The sequence below is a fragment of the Lampris incognitus genome, chromosome 6 (assembly GCF_029633865.1).
Source record: "Lampris incognitus isolate fLamInc1 chromosome 6, fLamInc1.hap2, whole genome shotgun sequence".
In the NCBI taxonomy this organism is placed as follows: Eukaryota; Metazoa; Chordata; class Actinopteri; order Lampriformes; family Lampridae; genus Lampris; species Lampris incognitus.
This window is the reverse complement of record NC_079216.1, coordinates 48,474,003-48,494,681: the sequence shown is the minus strand read 5'-3', so window position 1 is coordinate 48,494,681 and position 20,679 is coordinate 48,474,003. Positions and strand designations below refer to the sequence as shown.

General features: G+C 41.1%; 1 protein-coding gene across 6 annotated transcripts in view; it reads left to right on the top strand.

The window, feature by feature from the left end:
• ppp6r3 (protein phosphatase 6, regulatory subunit 3) overlaps positions 1–20,679 on the top strand; it is a 109,414-nt gene that overhangs the window by 64,111 nt on the left and 24,624 nt on the right. For 4 of the 6 annotated variants that reach the window (XM_056282739.1, XM_056282742.1, XM_056282743.1 and 1 more), the window contains exons 12-18: positions 2,488–2,552; positions 3,030–3,145; positions 4,955–5,040; positions 9,401–9,487; positions 11,987–12,084; positions 19,657–19,711; positions 20,350–20,480. In XM_056282739.1, the coding sequence (XP_056138714.1) occupies positions 2,488–2,552; positions 3,030–3,145; positions 4,955–5,040; positions 9,401–9,487; positions 11,987–12,084; positions 19,657–19,711; positions 20,350–20,480 (638 nt within the window). The remainder of the gene's footprint in view (positions 1–2,487; positions 2,553–3,029; positions 3,146–4,954; positions 5,041–9,400; positions 9,488–11,986; positions 12,085–19,656; positions 19,712–20,349; positions 20,481–20,679) is intronic. The other 2 variants (XM_056282741.1, XM_056282740.1) reach the window with 2 other exon arrangements.

Here is a 20,679-nt window from a genome sequence, read left to right as displayed (position 1 = left end):
AACGTTAAATGTACATGCAACCTCTGCAGCTCAATGCATACAGTAGGCCTACATGTACATAATGTCTGTTGCAATAATAGCAGGAGGAATTAACATTTAGCCATATGGCATCTTAATGTGTCAGTTGAATTTAGGATGGTACACAGCAGTACGACATGTTGCTTCCAGCAGTGTTTTCAATTAAGTAAGAAGGGGGCGTGGCTAAGTTCCCACCGCTTGTTTTTTTTTTTTTAATCCAAGATGGCCGCGGCGTGAAATGGGCGTATAGATTAACTTATTTCAGTGGATTGAAATATAGTGGATAACAATAAAGTGGATAACGTTTATAATGTACGTTTTATAGTGGAATGGACAAGACGGCTAAAAGGTCATTGATGATGCCTGTTGACACGGCTGTCATATTGCTTTATGGTCCACATAATGTGTTGCTTTGTTAGTTCATGTGCTTTGCTGCACATGCCATTTTCAACAAATGGTTTTGACAAAACATTTTCATTTGGAATGTGAAAATTTACAGGAGTTTGGACGTTGTATTATTTCTATAATTACTGTCAATTTACATTGATGCTCATAAGGTAATAAACAGCCAATTACAGAAGACATAAGTATAGACTGCTCGACTGTTAAAAGATATTATCCCAAAACTATACTTGACACAGAATAGGCGCATTTTCTACTGCCAAACAATAAACAAGTTAATCTACTAATATGGGCATAGAATGACAGCAGGCTACACACTGCGGCCATTAGATGTGCAGTGTAAACCTGGCCTCAGAGTCCCCCTTTGCATGCTGACAAAACAGCACTGATAATAGTTTGCTCCATTATAGCGATTACCTTTGTGTCAAATGGAGTAAATTCCACCAGTGGCAGCTACACTTTGCCAAGTGCACAGCAATGCTTTTTTGGCCCCGATTTTAATGTCTGATCACTCCTTTAATCATTAACACTACAGGGCTCAGAGCTGATTGTATTTACCTATTTTGCAACATTTTGCCACTCAACACATCCCCTTTTTGTTGAATATTCCAACTGACCCAGATGTTTTTTTCTGGTCTCTACCTCATCAGCTACCATCTCTCTTTCACAGTCTGTGACAAGGTAGTTTTCTGTGAAACGAGGGCTAATCTGCATTTAAATATTCAAAAAGGGTGTTTCAGCATGCATTTATGCCTACTTTTAGATGGTAATAGGTTGTAACTAACTAGGCATGTGCACATGTCAAGTTGCTTTGGGATTTATAGAGAACAAGTACAAGATTTGGCATTGGTATTTTTTTATAAGTTTGATCATTTTCAAACTTGTGCAGTTTTCTTGTTTTATTCATGTGCATCTTTTTAGTGTAGAATGTTTTATACATCAGGCCTGAGGTGATTTCACACATTAGTTTGTCCTCAGGTGTAAGATGCAGGGCTCCAGGGTGCGACTAAACAAGTACAATTAAACATTTTAATTGGTCGCACCAGTGCACCTGAAATTTAGTAGGACTCGTGTGTTAATGTGTGTGTACGGGCGTTATTTTTTCCTTACCCGCATTCTACAAAGATATCCTACTGCATCTTCCTCTGCCTATGATTGATGCGACCCTGATATTATCACCCTAACCATCTCACTCCTCATGCTTAAACCTAACCAATCTAACCAATGAGGCAGAGTAGGGCAGGTCTTTGTGGAATGCGGTTGGGAATAAGGTATGTGTGAGACCGTGCCCTGTACTCCTCCTTGAGGGACATGAAAACCTTAAAACATACTGGTAATTCAAAATGCAGAGAACTTTTGATTATTTTTTCATCAAGAAAAATGTTGTAGTGCCCGTTACACCTGTCCCCGGCCCAGCCCAGACATGACATTATCAGGTCATAATGTGTTAAGAAATCACCAATGCGTATGGGGACTGACAAAAAGGTAACAAATAAAATGCATTATCGCGGCACCAAAAGCTGTGGCAAAAAAAATTTGGGTGCACCTAAATGAAAAAGTTAGGTGCACCAGTGCAAAATGTAAAAAGTTAGCCTGGAGCCCTGAGATGTGCATATCAGTAAAATCGCCTGAAGTTTTTATTAGCCAGAAAGAAAATCTGCATATTCTTGGCACTCCATGGTACTTAGTTGCCTATATCTGCCTTGGCGTACACCATCTCTGCGTTGGGGTTATAGATTTGACCCCTTCCCATATATAAAAACTATATGTAACAGTACTTTATGAGTGAAGGAATCATGTATTCTATTTGCACTTTTCATGTTTGTTGTTGTGGTTCTCTCAGATTACCGCACTATAACCTCACTGCCACAGAGAATCAGATCTTGTTTTGTTTGAATTCATCAACTGTTTATTATTATATATATTATACCAGAAAGGACAGTGCCTGGTTAACAAAAAAGTCTATATTAAATTATTCTTGGAAATTGTTGTTCTCTTTAACCACTTGCCATTAGAAGTACCACAGGATAAATTTTTGCTAAAAAAAAAGGTTTGCCTCTGTCTCAGCTGTTCCAAAAGTGCCAGTTTCTTCAGAGAATTGTGGATGCCTGGACCTCCAATGAGAGAGAGCAGTGAGTATTCCACTGTTCTATCAGAAATGAAGAAGTAGTAAGAATAAACAAAAATAAAATGTTTACTTTTGTTGTCAGGATATCAACTATTCTGCAATCTAAAGAGGTGAAACAGGATATGTACAACTACGTCCGAACACAAAAGAGCATTGACTGTTCTGCTTGTATGTTTGATCCCTTGTTGTTCTCCTTAAGTAAAGATCTTTGCTGAAATTTTGTCAAAAGGACTGAAAAATGTATGGTTAAGATTAGACTTGATGTTAGGTTGGGTTGCAGTTGTAGAAGTATTCATTACCTAGACTACTACTACTTTCAGCTCCTCCTGTTATGGAAATAAGCAGAATGTCCTAAATGTGTGTGTGTGTGTGTGTGTGTGTGTGTGTGTGTGTGTGTGTGTGTGTGTGTGTGTGTGTGTGTGTGTGTGTGTGTGTGTGTGTGTGTGTGTGTGTGTGTGTGTGTTTTTTCTTCTTTTTTTAGGGCAGAAGGTGGTTGTCGGCGAGGCTACATGGGTCATCTTACCAGAATAGCTAACTCTATAGTTCATAACTGTGACAAAGGTCCTAATGGATCGCAGATACAGCAGCTTATCTCTGGTATGTACTCTGGAGTTTTAGGTTTCTCAGTATTGTTTCACTCCTCATTTTTGACTTTTTTTTTTAAATTCAGGTTTGTTTTTTGTTTTTGTTTTTTTTACCCGTTAGCCATTGTTTTTTTTTTTAGCCCCCACTGAATGGAACAGTGGAAACAGACAGGAAACGGGGCATAAAGACAAGAAAAAAAAACATAGCAAAGGTCCTGAGTCTGACCCAAACCAGGATGCTGAAGTCAGGCTCAAATCCACTTGATATAGGCGATCTCGCTGAGCTGCCAGGACACTGTCTGTTTCTTTTCATTTTACTGCCACTTAACACTAGATCATTTAAGTCAGTGGTTTTCAGACTAGTTCTCAGGGACCCACTGTACAACCGGATTTCTATTCTGCCAAGGAAATTTATTACATTCACATTTTAGGTATCCCAACCTTCTAATCAGAAAACCATTTGTACACTAGGTCTGCTTCTAGTTTAAGGAAAGCTGCCATTTTTTCCAGGGGGAGGCCTTTATTAATTAACTGGCCAGCTTTCTTCCTGTGCCATCTATTAGCTGTATTTAATTCCTTCATTAAAGTCTTCGCATAATTTAGAGGAAGCTCCTGGACTGCTTGTAGTTATGCCGCTTTTGAGTTAGGTCTGCTGTCCTTTATTTGTCTTTTTAGGATAGGGTACAAAGCCTGAGAGCATTAAAGATATGCCTGAATAAAAATACTCCTTTCAGAAACACACAAATAGTAACTTTAAAATGAATAACAAATGCTTCTGATTAGTAGGAAAAATATTCAGTTCCATTGCTGGTGATGTGAGCCAGCCAAACCAAGTTGTGAGTAGTGCATCAAAGTCACAGATTGGTTTGGTATTTGAGCTGACATCAGCTGCTCCCCTAGAAAGACAGTCACCACTGTTCAGTGAGGCTGCAGTCTTTCTTGTGCTTGCCGTGGCTCAAGCTCATATTCGCGGTGAGTGGGAGAGAGAGCACTGCAAGCCAGGTCCACCGTCCAGCAGCAAGCATCAAACATGGATGAGCTGTGCATGTCACTGTGCCTAACAAATCACTGATTCCCATTGTCTGCCCAAGAACTTTCTTGTTATTTGTTTTATAGAAGTGTTAAACTTAAGCAAATTCAATAAGGTTAAGTTTCTGAATCATTAAACTGATTAAGGTAACTGGTGTTCTTTTGTCTGCTAGATTGGAGTTCCCAAATTTAGGGGCTGGGGATTGTGGTTGTTGTGTCAGTGTGCATATTTTAAATGTTCCATGAGAACTTTAAAAGTTTATTTGTTCGGTGTTCCCAAGTTGACAGTGGTGGTGGGGTTCTAAATACATATTTTACATTTCAGGTTACAGTTTTCAAACCTAGGTGTTTAGACTTCTTATAATGTTCAGCTTTGATTTGATTCATTTTATAGCTTTTAATTTTAGTAATAGGATAAGACATGGCAATATCCATGGCAAAGGATTTGCATCTAAAATAGGCTCTTAGTTCAAGGTCAGTTTTGGTTTAAGCCCTGCCCACTTCCGGTTTCTACATAGATACAATTACACATATTGTAGTACTGCAACAAATTCAAATACAACTAGTGGCCCCACTGCACACCCCTGGAGAGCATTATAGCCATGTTACATAATTGCTGCAAGTACTTCGCACATTCACCACATTAAGATGTTACCCACAGAACATTAGGACTGATATGTACACTACCCTGGGGTCTTATTGTTAAGCGTTACACGTTTAGCATGTCTTAAACATAAGCAACGCTAATGATTCATCCTCTACTATTTTCTGTATGTGTATATCTGTCTTGCAGAACTCCCAGAGGAGGACAGAGAGAGATGGGAGGCCTTTATTTCTGGCCAGCTGGCTGACACAAACAAGAGAAACACTGTTGATTTGGTAAGTTAAAACACACCTAACAGTTTGGGTTGCCCAAGACGACACTCAAGTCTATTCAGAACGTTAGAATTCACAACATCATCGGTGGCCACTCAGGGTCCAGTATGACTGTCCTCCTTTTAGGTCCCTGTGGGTCTTCATGTGGGCGTAGAGGCTGATCCTGGAGTGGCATATTTTGGGGCAAGGGTGTGAAGAAGTGGTTGAGGATGTGGTTTGGGCCTTTCTGATAACTTGCTCCTTTCTGAGTCTGCGCTCGTTTTCAGCAGCACAGTGGGGGTCATGTTTGTAGCACCCTCACAGACAGCCAGTCTCCAGACCTCCCTGTTTTTTGCTGCTTGTTCCAAGATGTTAGGTCAATGCCAAACTTTTTGATGTGGGCCTTGATGTTATCTTAATATTGCTTCTTTTGTCCTCCTGTGTCACGGCATCCTGTCACGAGCTGAGATAAAAGGACTTGTTTTGGGAGATGAGAGTCAGACATGTGGAAGACATGACCAGTCCATCTCAGCTGATGTTGTGCAATGGTGGCAGTTATAGTAGGCATTCTAGCCTCCTCAAGGACACTGAAGTTGTTGCACTTATCCTCCCAGCTGATCTTAAGGATCTTCCTAAGGCATCGCTGTTGGTATGCTTCGAGTTGCCTTCAGGTGCCTGTTATATGTGGTCCAGGTTTCTGACCCATACAGTAGGATGGGCAGCACTGCCACTTTGTACGCCAGGATTTTTGTTCTGGCCTTAAGGTCACAGTTTTCAAAAACCCATTTGCTCAATCTTGAGAAGGCCCGGCTGGGACAACTGAGACGACGATGTATTTCAATGTCAATGTGGACTTTGGAGGAGAGAAGGCTGCCAAGATATGGGAACTGTTCCACATTTTCGAGTCTGGTGTTGTCTACAGAGATGGACGGGGACAGAGCAGGCATATTTCTGTTGGGTGGGGATTGGTAGAGGATATGAGTCTTTTTTTATGTGAATGGCCAGGCAAAACTGCTTGTGTGCCTTTGCAAAGGTGTCCAGTATGCTTTGTAGTTTCTCTTCTATGAGGGACACTAAGGCGTTGTCATCTGCGTACTGCAGCTCAGTGATAGATGTGGTGGTGGTTTTACTTTTAGTCCAGACTCTGTTACTGTTCAGAAGATTTCCATCAGTTCTGTACATGATTTTTGACTCCCTGAGGCAGATTGGGACCTGTGAGGTGAAGTATGGTGGCTTTGAAGACAGAGAACAGAGTTGGGACAATGACACAGCCTTGTTTAACTCCTGTGTGGACCTTGAATGACTGTCTTGTCTCCATAACTGTTGAGTACTCTAACAGACATATTGCCATGTAGTAGTAGTACACTAATATATTTGTTGGGGCAGCGTATTTTTGCCTAAAAAAATTCCATGGGTGTGTATGCACACATTTGCTCATAGTAACGATTGATACATGAGACCCCTGGTGAGTCACAGAATCAAAAGCTTTGGTTAAGTCTATAAAGGCCATGTATAATGGTTGATTCTGTTCCTGGGCTTTTTCTTGGAGTTGGCTAGCGGTAAAAATCATGTCCATGGTGCCTCTGTTAAGACGAAAACCGCTCTGGGATTTTGGCAGAATTTCCTCTGATATTGGGAGGAGTCTGTTGGCCAAGACCTTAGCCAGGGCTTTCCCTGTGGTGGAAAACAGGGAAATGCCATGGTAGTTTTCGCACTCAGCTTTGTCCCCTTTCTTAAAGACAGAGACAATGAGTGCGTCCCTAAGTTGCGCAAGGATTTCCTGTTTTTCCTATATTTCAAGTAGCAGGGAATGGATATGTCTGAGGAGTGTAGGTCCACCTGCCCTCAGTACTTATGCCGGTATTCCATCAGGACCAGCAGCCTTGTTTTCATCTTGCTAATGGCATCCTGGACTTACCTTAGACTAGGTGGTGCTGCCATGTTCTCCTCTTTGGGTTGTTGGTGGAGTTTGAGGGCATCCTCAGGGCTAGAGTCCCATTTTAAAAGGTCGTGGTAGTGCTCTTTCCACTTCTCTTTGATTGACTCATTGTCTGTTAGCAGTGTGTGCCCATCTTTGGAGTGAACAGGGGTTAGGCGGTGGTGGCTGGGACCATATATTGCTTTAGTAGCATCAACGAAGCCTGTAGTATCCCCAGAGTCTGCACGGTGTTGGATCTTGAGGGCCTTCTTCATCCACCACTGGTTCTTCAATTCCCTGACCTGGCTTTGGATGGCTGGCTTTGCTCTTGCATGGGAAGCTAGTGTATTTTGGCAGTTGATGTCATTCTGCCAGATGGTAAAGGCTTGCCTCTTGATGTTGATTAAACGTTGGATTTCGAGGTCATTCTCATCAAACCAATCTTGGTGGTTCTTCATCTTATGTCCAAGAGTGGTTTTACAGGTGCTAGTGATTGCAGTCCTGAGCATATCCCAGTGGCTTTCAATATCATCTGGATACTGCTTAAGCATTGATGTACTGAGCATGGCCTGGAACTGTTGATGAGAGGAGGTATCAGTAAGTTGTTCAAGGTTGAGCTTTGGGCAGTTCTGTTTTTTTTCTGCACCCCTCTTTTCCAATGAAGATGGATGGACAGAGTGGAGCAGATAAGGCGGTGGTCAGTCCAGCAGTCATTTGCACCAATCATCACTAGTGTTAAGTACCTCTTGCCGGTCTCTTTGATGGACAATAATGTAGTCAATGAGGTGCCAAATGATAGAATGAGGGTGCCTCCAGGTTTTAAATTTGCTGATGTTGTGAGTCAAGTGTTGGAGTATATGCACTGATGACGTTGATGCTTTGGTTATTTACAAGCACCAGTCGTATTGTCTTCAGAAATTCATTGATGCCCAGAGGAAGCTCAGCAAGGTGGCAAATGAGGCTGTTTTTGATGGCAAAGCCCACACTGAATCCTTGGCTCATCAGCTGCTTTTCCTCTCTAGGGGGAAAGTGTAACCACCCTTCACCTCTTTCAGCAGCCCTTGGTTGGCCAATCAGGTTTCAGAGAGTGCGGCAATATAAATCCAGAATCTTCTCAGCTATGGAGCGATGATGACAGTACGCCGTTCAGGTCAATTGCTGGGTTGATTATCCATGAGGACTTGTATGTTCCAGGCTCCGAAATATACGAGTTTCTGTTTCTGACCACATGGTGGTGATCCCTTTGGATGCGGTGGTCCAGACAGGAGGTATGAGGTAGACTATGTTTAGGGCACCTTTTCTAGCCCCCTCCCCAACCGGGGTGAGCAGATCCTTAATAGGCTGCTTAGTCATAGGTGCAGCACCCGAGAAGCCCCTCTGTGTCAGTCCCAGGGCTTAGCGACTGATGATACACCCACCGCCTTTGTTCCAAGTTGTGGCTAGGGCTTCCAGACTTCAATGTCCTGTCACCATCACCTCTTCCTGATCACCACAGAGCTTTGACCCAGGATGTTTAGGGGTTGATTCCCTTGCAGGATGACACCTGCGCGTAACAGCTTTTTTTATGTGGAGAGGCTGGTGTGCCTGCAGCTACCACATGGTCCTTGGCAGGAGGTGGCCAGAGTCCAATGGCATGGAAAACCAAGACAATTGGTGACCACCCTCTGTTGCAGCCTTCTTCTGCCTTCACTGCCATTGTGACCTGAAGACATTTTCTGCCAATTCTGCTGTTGAGGTCTTTGTTGGATTGCGCTTCAACTGGAACCTCCCTCTTGACCTATCCACCTTTGGTGACCCTACCAGGAGCCAAGCTCTGGACAGTATAGCTCTTGGGATCATTAGTAAGTACATGCAAGCTTCTCCACCACAGCATATTGACGATTCAGGAGAAGATGGCCTACAACACTGTTGAATTCTGCATCAATAGACAACCTATGGTGCACAAGCTTGACTAGCCACACAATACAGAAACAATTTTCAATACTTGTAAAAATATTGAAACTTCATTAAGTCTGTGAATGTTCTCATTCATCCAGGTCATGGTTATCCAAGGGAATTGAAACGGATATATACCAAGTCCAGTTGCATTTGTTTCAATTCCTTTGGAAAACTTCATTAAGAGTTCCATTAACATTGCGAGTGTGCTCGTGTGTGTTAGTGTTAGTGTAAGTCTATACACTACAAAAAAAGCCACAAAAACAAACATCTGTTCTGGTTTTCAAAAGCCACAATTCAAACATGTAACACAATAATTCACTTTACAAACATGTATATCTCAACTAACAAAAGACCTGGTTAACTCTTAGGTCTTAATCAGGTCAATTTAATTGTTTTTTCGTTTTGTTTTTTTTACCCATCTTCATTGAGGGCAATAGTCCCCATAAAAATTATGTCAAGATGATGTCTTGGTTTAAGAGAAAGTAAGATCATTCCTATCAAGTGATTCCTGCTCATCTCATTCTCTAGGTAAACACACACCACATCCACTCATCTAGTGACGATGAGGTGGATTTTAAAGACAGTGGCTTTCACCAAGACTCCTCTTTACAGCAGGTAAGACATACAGATATCATGCAGGCCTGCAGCCACACTGTAACTTTGCAAATCTAGAAACACTTTCCATCATTTAGATAAGAGATTATAAACTAATGTAACCTGTTTGTTTAATGATGAATTTGTTAGAACTTTATCTTTATTCAGTGAATATCTCATAAATTAATAATAATAATACATTTAATTTGTGGGTTCCTTTCAGAGCACTCAAGGAAACCTTACAGAACACAGTTAAAAATATTCATCTGTTCTACTTAATGCATACTTGTAAAACAGCCATATACTTGCAGAAAAATTTGCAAGAACGCCAAAATATAAAACCCCCTGACAATTAAAAAAAAACTTCTTTCACGTCTCTAAATGCAAGTTTTGTATTGACATTTAGAAAGACATCTTCCATACGATCTTCATTGAACCTGACCTTCAGTTAGTTCTCCTTTGCTTTCTCTACTTTGACCATAGGCCAAGGTCTTAGTCTATGCCAACATCTCTACATTGAATATATTGTATTGACCTTAAGTTTGTTTTCTAGTGCTGTACAGCTACATTAGAGTTTTTATCAAAGAAGATTAAATCAGTTCATCTGGATACAACGTTTATTGACAGATAGGTTTCATCACTCAACTAAATGACATCTTCAGTCTAAAGTGACTGCAGGTATCCCCACCCCTTATAAACAGTACAGTACAATACAGTGCCTAACGACCGAAACCAACGACCAATTTCATATGCAACTATGGGTGTGACAATTGATCATGTGTACAATTCACAGAGGATTAGGGATTGTTGCAATCACAGCATTGTAACATGGCGACAGATGTATTATGACCGAAACCAGCGACCAATTTCATGATCAAATATGAGTGTGCCCATTAACTAGTTTTGATGGCCAAGTGTACCATTCACAGAGGGTTTAGGTTATAGTTAGGTTATAGTTGCAATCACAACATTGTAAGATGGCGACAGATGTACTCTTACCCCCCCCCACCCCCCGGTTCAGGGATAGTCATTCCCTCTTGACATAGATGGCCTCTTTGACTCCCTGTTCAAACTATCGTGCCTCCCTATCAAGGATGTGCAGATCCTCATCCCTAAAATGTGGCCACTGGCCTGTAGGTGGGTGTAGACTGCGGAGTCCTGGCCTGACGTTTAAGCCCTCCTGTGTTGTGCCATTCTTTTGGTCAGCGTCTTGTTTAGTTTCCATAATGTACAAGTCACTGCAATCCTCTTGGCACTTAACAGCGTACACTATATTGCTCTGTTTGTGCTGGGGGACCTGATTCTTGGGGTGGACCAACTTCTGGCACAGGGTGTTTTGGGATCTCTGTTCAGACCTCTGTTCAGACGATGGTTTGAACGGAGAGTCAAAGAGGCCATCTATGTTAAGAGGGAACGACCGTCCCTGAACCGGGGGGGGGGGGGGGCGCTAAGAGTACATCTGTCGCCATCTTACAATGCTGTGATTGCAACTATTCCTCAACCCTCTGTGAATGGTACACATGGCCATCAAAACTTTAGTTAATGGGCACACCCATATTTGATCATGAAACTGGTTGTTGGTTTCGGTCGTTATCATCTGTCGCCATGATTGCAACGATCCCTAATCCTCTGTGAATAGTACACATGATCAATGGTCACACCCATATTTGCATATGAAACTGGTCGTTGGGCACTGTATTGTTTATAATGGGCGGGGATACCTGGAATCAGTTTAGACTAAAGACGTCACTTTGAGTTGAGTTATGAAATGTATTTGTCAATAAATGTTGTATCCAGATGAACTGATTCAACCTTCTTTGATTTTCTTAGCTGGATTATTGAGCATGTATCAAGACATTAGAGGTTTTACAACTATGTTAAATTGTTTTTGCATCTAATTGCTATAGCTTGTTTGCAGTCACGTGATTCTGATGACGCAAGAGGTTCAGATGGAGGGCAGGAAGTGAAAAGCAGAATGGACAAGATGGAGCTAGTTTAGCCCGAACTGTGCTAGTTTAGACGATATTATGAGAGAAAGGTATAAATAGAAAGTAAGATATGTTGGACATGATCCTTATGTTATGAAGAGTGATTTTTTTTTTTTTGACGAAGTGATCACTGCGCACGCGCATTATCTGACTCCGCTCCTCCTGACTGCAGACAACGGTTCGCAAGCCATTTTTTCCGGTGTTTTCGGTCAATTTCTTGCATTCCCCCCCCCCCCCCTCATGAACATCAACTTTTGGTACGCAATAAAAACTTCTTGTGGTTTCTCAGTTAATGATGCAAAACATAGGCATTTCGAAAGTTTGTCACTTCCTGCCCTCCATCTGTAGTTTGTGATGTCATATGCAAACAACCTATTGCTTTCTTGTGATTTTAATTATTTTGAACTAACCTATCAATCCTACATGTACAATTTAAAAAAAATGTATAATTGCTATTTAATGTATTGCAAATACCTGACATTCCGTGTAGAGCCAAGACTATATCATTATCGTTGGTCCTGGGCTTTGCCAGGCCTTTTCTGATTATCAGATGCAACAAATTACGTCCAATTTTATTGAGCAGTTTGGCTTCAATGACGAAGAGTTTGCTGATCAGGACGATGTCGTTGAGTAAGTACTCATTCTGCATGATTGTACTTTGTTTCTATTACTGTGTAACAATAAAGGGACAAAGTGCCAAACACACAGCAAAAAAAAAGTGTGATTAATTTCCTAAAACCTCATGCATTCCACTTTGTAGTTATTAGAGATAATTTTACCCAAATTTTGAAAGAAAATTTATTTATTTATTGTCCTGAAATTTATAGTCATTTTTGTGGATTAGGGGTTAGTCTTACTTGAGCAGCAAGTGCTTTCCAGTCAAAATCAAGAGGGTGCTGCGTCATCAGTTAAAGATACCTTCGAGTGGGTAGCCCTGTTGTAATGGAAATGCAAATCCAAGCTGCACTGGTCTGATGCACGAGTCATGCCAAGCCAGCACGTGTATGGAAAAGTAGCTTAATTGTATACTTTATCTGGCTGCTCTACTATATCTGCCTGCTCATATCATGACATGCAAAGTGGAACATCTAGTGTTTTTGGTTCACTGTCCCTTTTCTTTAATACTAACAACTCGATCCTTGGTCTGGATGTGTATCATCGACCCTGTTTACACTTGGTTTTAATCTGCGTTTTGAGTGATCGGCTCACAAGTGGACAGTGAGACACATTGCGATTTACACCTGTGTCTATCATGCATCTCCAAATGCGTCCTGCTGACCACTTGTGATCAGATTTTGTTACTCCGAAGAAGATTTTCTATTACGTCCTTATCGGGGACGCATCAGGACACATTAGCGTTTACACTGCAAAAGATATGTAGTCAGATGTGTCCCAGACCACCTCAGCAAGTGGTTTTAGTAACCAGGTCACAAAATGTTTTAGTGGTCGTTTACACTTGTATTTAACGCTGTCCACTTGTAATCCGATCGCAAAAATACACATTTTAAAACAAGTGTAAACGAGGTTACAGTCTACTATAAAGTCTGGAGGTGTGGCTCAAGTAGCACCAACAAATAAAACAAGGCAATACAGCTTTGCATTACAAATTTTCACAAAGTCAAAGCTAACAAAATAAAAAATACTATCTTGGCGGGGGGGGGGCAAACACACACTGACGGTTTTAACCTTAAAGGGGAAGTTACCCAACTTTACACATCAGGATCACTATGGAGTATTACATAGGATGGGAAGAAATTTTTAAAAAAAAACCTCCTGTCTCTTCGGTGAGCAGCTTAGAGTGAGAAAATTACCTCAGTGACATCACTCAGGTAATTTCAGTTGGTACTAAAGGACAAGTTTAGAATAAGCCGTTGCCATATTTTTTTTGGGGGGGGGGCTTCCTCAAACTTCTACTGGGGATGTGTGTACTTTTATCTGGTTGATGTTAGTTGATATTGGGTCTTAGTTACACTAGTACTTTTCTTGTAAAGCAGTTGTGAATTTAAAGTTTAGAGTATTTATAACGATAGCTGCAGTTTTTTCGAAGTGCTGCCTCGATTCGCAAGGGAAAGAGAAGACACTAGCACATAGCATTCTGAGTAATTAAGTATTCAGGGTTTATAGAGACCAATGCTTATTTGGGAATACATTCCAGCATTTCTTTGGATGTTTTGCATTGGTTTTGAAAATTATTTTTGTAAATTGTTTCTACATTCCACAAACTTCATAAACTGTAACACTAGAGCGAGTAACGTCCCCTTTAAGAGGGTATTGCAGGTTGGGTGTGTGAAGTGTTAAAACCTGGCTGGTGAAGCATCTGGGTGGCATAGCGGTCTATTCCATTGCCTATCACCATGGGGATCGCCGGTTCGAATCCCCGTGTTACCTCCGGCTTGGTCGGGTGTCCCTACAGACACAATTGGCCGTGTCTGCGGGTGGGAAGCTGGATGTGGGTATATGTCCTGGTCGCTGCACTAGCGCCTCCTCAGGTCGGTCGGGGCACCTGTTCAGGGGGAAGGGGGATAGCGTGATCCTCCCACAAGCTATGTCCTTCTGATGAAACTCCTCACTGTCAGGTGAAAAGAACTGGATGGGGACTCCACATGTATCGGAGGAGGCATGTGGTAGTCTGCAGCCCTCCCCGGTTCAGCAGAGGGGTTTGTAGCAGCGACCGAGACGGCTTGGAAGAGTGGGGTAATTGGCCTAATACAATTGGGGAGAAAAAAAGGGGGGGGTGCTGGCTGGTAGAGGCTGTAAAATAAAGCTGATACACACCAAAGCTTAAATTAAACAGGGTATTTCTTTCAAAGTAGGCAGTAACTAACAAAAGATTAAGATGAGATGTGGTTGGTTTTTGGTATCAATAGTATTGGTAGTGGAAGCCTAGAGGTTATTTGGTGCAAATTTAGTAAGGTGGAAACAAAAAATAGATGACAAACTGAAGTGTTTGATTCCTTTCACTGGACAATGAAGATTTTGCTTCCTGAACACTTTTGGGTGTATTGTATAGATTTTTTTGGGCTGCTGATCGTGAAAATCACCTTAAAAAATTTCTTATCACATATCGTTTTGTAGATATAACCTATTTTTGTGATTTCCCGTCATATTTTAAGTCTGCTAGTATATTGCCTACAAAGCAACCTGTTATGGTCAGTCCAAGCATGCACTCAGTGTAGGTATTATGCAGATGTTGTCTTCGGCATGCCTGGGCATGCTTAGTCAGGTTAGATGCTGGCAGACAGGCTATAAAAGCTGCTCACATTTACAGATGCTGTTTGGATGCCTGTTGATGCACATGTTCTTCAGGCAATAGCATAGTGAGTATACTTAACAATAGGATTTATTTTCTTCAGGAAGATTTAATGCAGCAGAAATGTCTGGTCAATGTTGCAACAGCTGCGATACATTCTGGTACATCTGTGGCGAGTATACACTTAAGGCCCAAAGACGAACCATGACTGCACATATTAAGAAAGGCTATGAGCTCTACTTCAGGTGAAAAATTGGTGATCAAGAGAAACCTTGGGCTCCTCACATTTGTTGTGCAACATGTGCAGTCAACATGAGAGCTTGGCTCGGTGGGTACTCGGAAGCCAATGCCATTTGCAGTCCCAATGAAATGGCAAGAACATAAGGATCACGTGATGGACTGTTACTTCTGTGTGACCAATATATCTGGCTTCTCTACTAAAAATAAGAAATCTATTGAATACCCCAATCTGCCTTCAGCCATGAGACCAGTGCCACATGATGACGGTTCGCTGGTACTGAAGCCATCAGATACATGGAGCCTAGATTAGACAGATGAAGATGCCACAATGCATGTACCAGATGTGGAAAATGACACTGATCCAGATGTTGAACCTTTATGCCTGATTATCCTCATCTAATAACGCAGCCAGAGTTAAATGACCTGGTCGGGGAGTTAGATTAGTCAAAAGCTAAAGCAAAACTACTTTGCTCAAGATTACAAGGATGGGGTTTGCTGTCACCAGGTACAAAAATTTCTGTCTTTGGGAACAGTCAAAAACATTTGACAAACTTCTTTATGCAGGTTGACAACCTCTGTTTCTACACTGACATTGATGGGTTGTTCATGGCTTTGGGTTGTGTGCATGACCCACAACAATGGCGTCTTTTTATAAATTTGTCAAAGTTAAGCCTGAAAGCTGTCCTGTTAAACAATAGCAATGTCCACCCTTCAGTATCCATTGGCTATGTAGTATACATGAAAGAAACCTACACTATCATAGAACTGTTGTTGAAACATGTACAGTACAACAATTATGACTGGAACATCTGTGGTGATCTAAAAGTATTGGCACTGCTACTAGGAATGCAGCTCAGATATACAAAGTACTGTTGTTTCCTTTGTGAATGAGATAGCTGTGCTAAAGAGTCACATTACATTAAAAAGAACTGGCCGCTCCATAGGTGTTTCATTCCAGGGCAGAAAAATGTGGTGCATAAACCACGTGTCGACCCAACAAAGATATTTCTGCCTACTTCGACTACTACTTTCGGCTGCTGCCGTTGGGGGTCGTCACAGCTGATCACCCGTTTCTATCTCTTCCTGTCCTCTACATCTTCCTCTGTCACACCAGCCACCTGCATGTCCTCCCTCACCACATCCATAAACCTCCTCTTTGGCCTTCCTCTTTTCCTCTTCCTTGGCAGCTTCATATTCAGCATCCTTCTCCCAATATACCCAGCATCTCTCTTCCACACATGTCCAAGCCGTCTCCATCTTGCCTGTCTTGCTTTGTCTCCAAACTGTCCAACCTGAGCTGTCCCTCTAATGTAATCATTCTTGATCCTGTCCTCCTCCTTCATTCCCAATGAAAATCTTAGCATCTTCAACTCTGCCACCTCCAGCTCCACCACCTGTCTTGTCAGTGCCACTGTCTCCAAACCATATAACATAGCTGGTCTCACAAACATCTTGTAAACCTTCCCTTTAACTCTTGCTGGTACTCTCCTGTTGCAGATCACTCCTGACTCTCATCTCCACTCACTCCACCCTGCCTGCGCTCTCTTCTTCCCCTTTCTTCTGCACTCCCCGTTACTTTGGACCCCAAGTATTTAAACTCGTATGCCTTCGTCACCTCTACTCCTTGCATCCTCACCATTCCACTGTCCTCCCTCTCATTCATGCATAGGTATTCTATCTTGCGCCTACTGACTTTCATTCCTCTTCTCTCCAGTGCATACCTCCACCTCTCCAGTCTCTCCTCAACCTGCACCCTACTCTCGCTACAGATCACATTGTCATCCACAAACATCATAGTCCATAGAGACTCCTGCCTGATCTCATCCGTCAACCTGTCTATTGTCATTGCAAACAAGAAAGGGCTCAGAGCCGATCCTTGATGTAATCTGACCTCCACCTTGAACCCATCTGACATTCCAACCGCACACTTGACCATTGTTACACTTCCTTCATACATATCCTGCACCACTCCTACATACTTCTCTGCAACTCCCGACTTCCTCATACAATACCACACCTCCTCTCTCAGCACCCTGTCATATGCTTTCTCTAAATCCACAAAGACACAATGTAACTCCTTCTGGCCTTCTCTATACTTGTCAATCAACATTCTCAAAGCAAACATTGCATCTCTCGTGCTCTTTCGTGGCATAAAACCATACTGCTGCTCACTAATCGTCACCTCTCCTCTTAACTTAGCCTCTTGGATAAGAGGCAAAACGTCTTCACGGATATATACCAAGTCCAGTTGCACTTGATTCAACTCCTTTGGATAGCTTCTATTACTCTTTTCCATATCTTTATGCTGTGGCTGATTAACTTTATACCTCTGTAGTTGCTACAGTTCCGTGCATCACCCTTATTCTTGAAAATCGGAGCCAGTATGCTTCTTCTCCACTCCCCAGGCATCCCCTCACTTTCCAAGATTTTGTTAAACAATCTAGTTAAAAACTCTACTGCAATCTCTCCTAAACATTTCCATGCCTCCACAGGTATGTCATCAGGACCAACTGCCTTTCCACTCTTCATCCTCTTCATAGCTGCCCTTACTTCCTCCTTGCTAATCCGCCGCACTTCCTGATTCACCATCCCCACTTCATCCAACCTTCCCTCTTTCATTTTCTTCATTCATCAGCTTGGCTCTGTTTATCAGGCCGATACCTCCACAACAGAACTTTTTCTGTCATTCTAGGTAGCTCTACTTCCTCTATTGCTAAGTTGAGTTGTGGTGTCCCTCAAGGCTAAGTTCTTGGCTCTCTTCTTTTTTCTATATACATGCGTCTTGGTCAGGCTATTCAGAATCATGTGTTTTACTATTTTTATGCTGACAACACTCAGTTATACATGACACTAAAACCCACAGAATCTTAGCAGCCTAGCAAATCTCACAACTTGCCTCTCTGATATCAAATCCTGGATGTCCCAACATTTTCTTAAATTTAATGATGATGTCTGACATCATTCTGTTCGGTCCCCCAAATTCCATCAGGCTTTTTGGTATTAATCTTGGTGGTCTGTCAAATAGTATTAAGTGGGCTGCTAGGAATCTAGGGGTAAGATTTGAGGCTAATCTCTGTTCTGATAATCAAGTTAAAAATTTTGTTCACTCGTGTTTCTTCCAGCTCAAGATAAACTCTAAAATTAGGTAATTTTTATCAATTGCTGATCTACAAACAGTTGTACATGCTTTTATCTTTTCTCGGCTTGATTATTGCAATGCATTTTACTTGGGTACCAGCCAGGGCTCCCTCTTACATCTCCAGTTGGTACAAAATGCCGCTACTCAACTCACCGGGACAAAGAGGCATGAACACGTGTACCCCTGTGTTTGCCTCCCTACACTTGCCTCCCTGTTAGATTTCAAATTGATTTTAAAATTTTGTTGCTCACTTTTAATGCCTTAAACGGTCTTGCTCTTAAATATATCTCTGACTTATTGACCTGGTATGCACCCTCTCGACCTTTAAGATCCGCAGATGGAGCCCTCCAGGTTATTCCCAGGTCACAGTTTGTGACAAAGGGTGATTGGGCTTTTGCTGTTAGAGCCCCCACACTATGGAGCTCTCTGCCCACTGAACTCAGACACACTAAGTCTCTAGCTTCTTTTAAATCTCTTCTTAACACTTTTCTGTTTATGAAAGCTATGAGAAATGTTTATTTATTTGTTCTGTTTTTATTCCTATATATTAGGTCTTGTTCATTTATTGTCTTTACCTCTGTGCTCATGTTCTTAAGTCTTATTCTCATTTATGCCTGGTTTGGTTTTATTTCTTTTGTAAAGTACTTTGTAACATTAAGAAAAGAGCTATATAAATAACGTTTATTATTATTTTATTTTTATTATTATTAATAAGGTGCAACAACTCCGCACATTTGGATGCAAGCAAACGCCCCAGTAATAATAATAGTAGTAGGGTACAAATAGTACATATCTAACTGATATTGATATGATATTGAACCGCTTGGTAATGTAAAGTTTAACGTCAAACCAAAACAGGTTTTCAAGTAATAGTACGTAAAATATTTAAGACTTCATTTTGTTAGAGATTTTAGGTAACAGAATCTCATAATGAGTATTTAGACAATAGAATTATGTGTCACAATATGACAATATCCAGATTTCATCCCAATGCAATAACATCAAAAGAAGATAAATGATGATATTGAATTATTGCCCAGCAATGGATAAAAAGGACCTTGAAAATTCCTGGTCACATAAATTACATGTATCAAACCAAAATCAATTCAGTTGCATTTTAAGTCCTTAAGACAGAACTTTAATTTTATGACACTTGGAAGTGAAGCCTGTCTCTGCTTGCCACCAGTCTCTTAGTTTTAACATCTTATATAATAAAGGAGATGTTTCTTCAGCACTGGTTGGGTGGGCACAAATTGTCATGAGCCCATCTATGATCGCTCTTCCTTTTTGTTAGACAAATTTGAAATGCACTGTGTATAGTAATGTGAAGATAAAAATGTTTAGGATCATTCAGAAGTCCTGGGTTTACTTTGACTGTAGTTGTGTGTTTCCTTTTTGTTATTTGTAGGGTGCTATCATATTTTGTATGGAGCTGGGTTGTGTGGATTGAATTTCCAAATACTGCCAGTAATTCAGTTTTGAATGGGAACTGGATACTGCTGGGAAAGCTTTTTTTTTTTTTTTGAATGCCATGGCCCCCATCTAAACTAAACTTTTCTCTTTGCCATTACAGTATTCCCTTTGATAGAATATCAGACATCAACTTTTCACTGAGTACGAATGAAAGTGTAAGTATTTTGATGTTATGTTTGGTTCATAATAAGTGGATATGAAAATTACACTAGAAAAAGAAAAGGTGTTCTCATCTTAATATTACTAGTTTTGTGAGGGGAAAACTACTACAGAGATTACCCACTTATGTTTAGGAAGTTTTTGAATCATTGCTTGTGAAATTGATTTTCAAGCCAGTGTTTATTATATTCAAAAGAAGGATGGGAGAAAATAAGAGTTAAAGATACAAGCAAACAATTGCCAATTTAGTGAGCAGTTATGGCACTGGTGATAGCATGGTACTGCAGATATATTTGAACCAAAGCTTAGAGCAAAACAGATGCTTTTCTAACAATATCTTAATTTCCCTCTGTTAATAATGCTATATAATCCTTTGTGGTCTTGTCAGAAAAGGTGGATCTAAAAAGTCATGCTTTGCACTTCATACAAGCCGCCCTTTTTGAAACTTTTCTAAAGCTATTACATTATGGTATCCAAAGATTAGGTCAGTATGGACATGGCCTACGTTAAGAATTAAGAGCTTATATAGTCTTTTCTGAAGCTGTTTAAAGGTGGTTGTATGGACTACAGCCTTACTGTGTAGTAGCATGTTCAGTAGATTTTAGTCTAAATATAATTGCCCTCTGTCTTTCAGGCAAACGTAGCTTTGTTTGAAGCGCGCTGTAAGGAGAAGATCCAGCAGTTTGAAGATGCTGGTTCAGATGAGGAAGACATCTGGGATGAAAAAAATGTCACCTTTGCACCTGAGGCACAGAGACGTCCCAGGTCCATGAAATCCCACCACTATTTCCCTTTTCCAAAGAAAACAAAATAACCTTTTAATAATGCCTTATACTGGGACCTCCAGTCATCCCAATGGTACATTGGATAGTAAATAGAAACTGCAACTTACCCGTTTCAACAGAAGTTGGCATCAATACTAGAATACTTTGCTCCCTAATTACTGAAATTAAGTCTAACAATC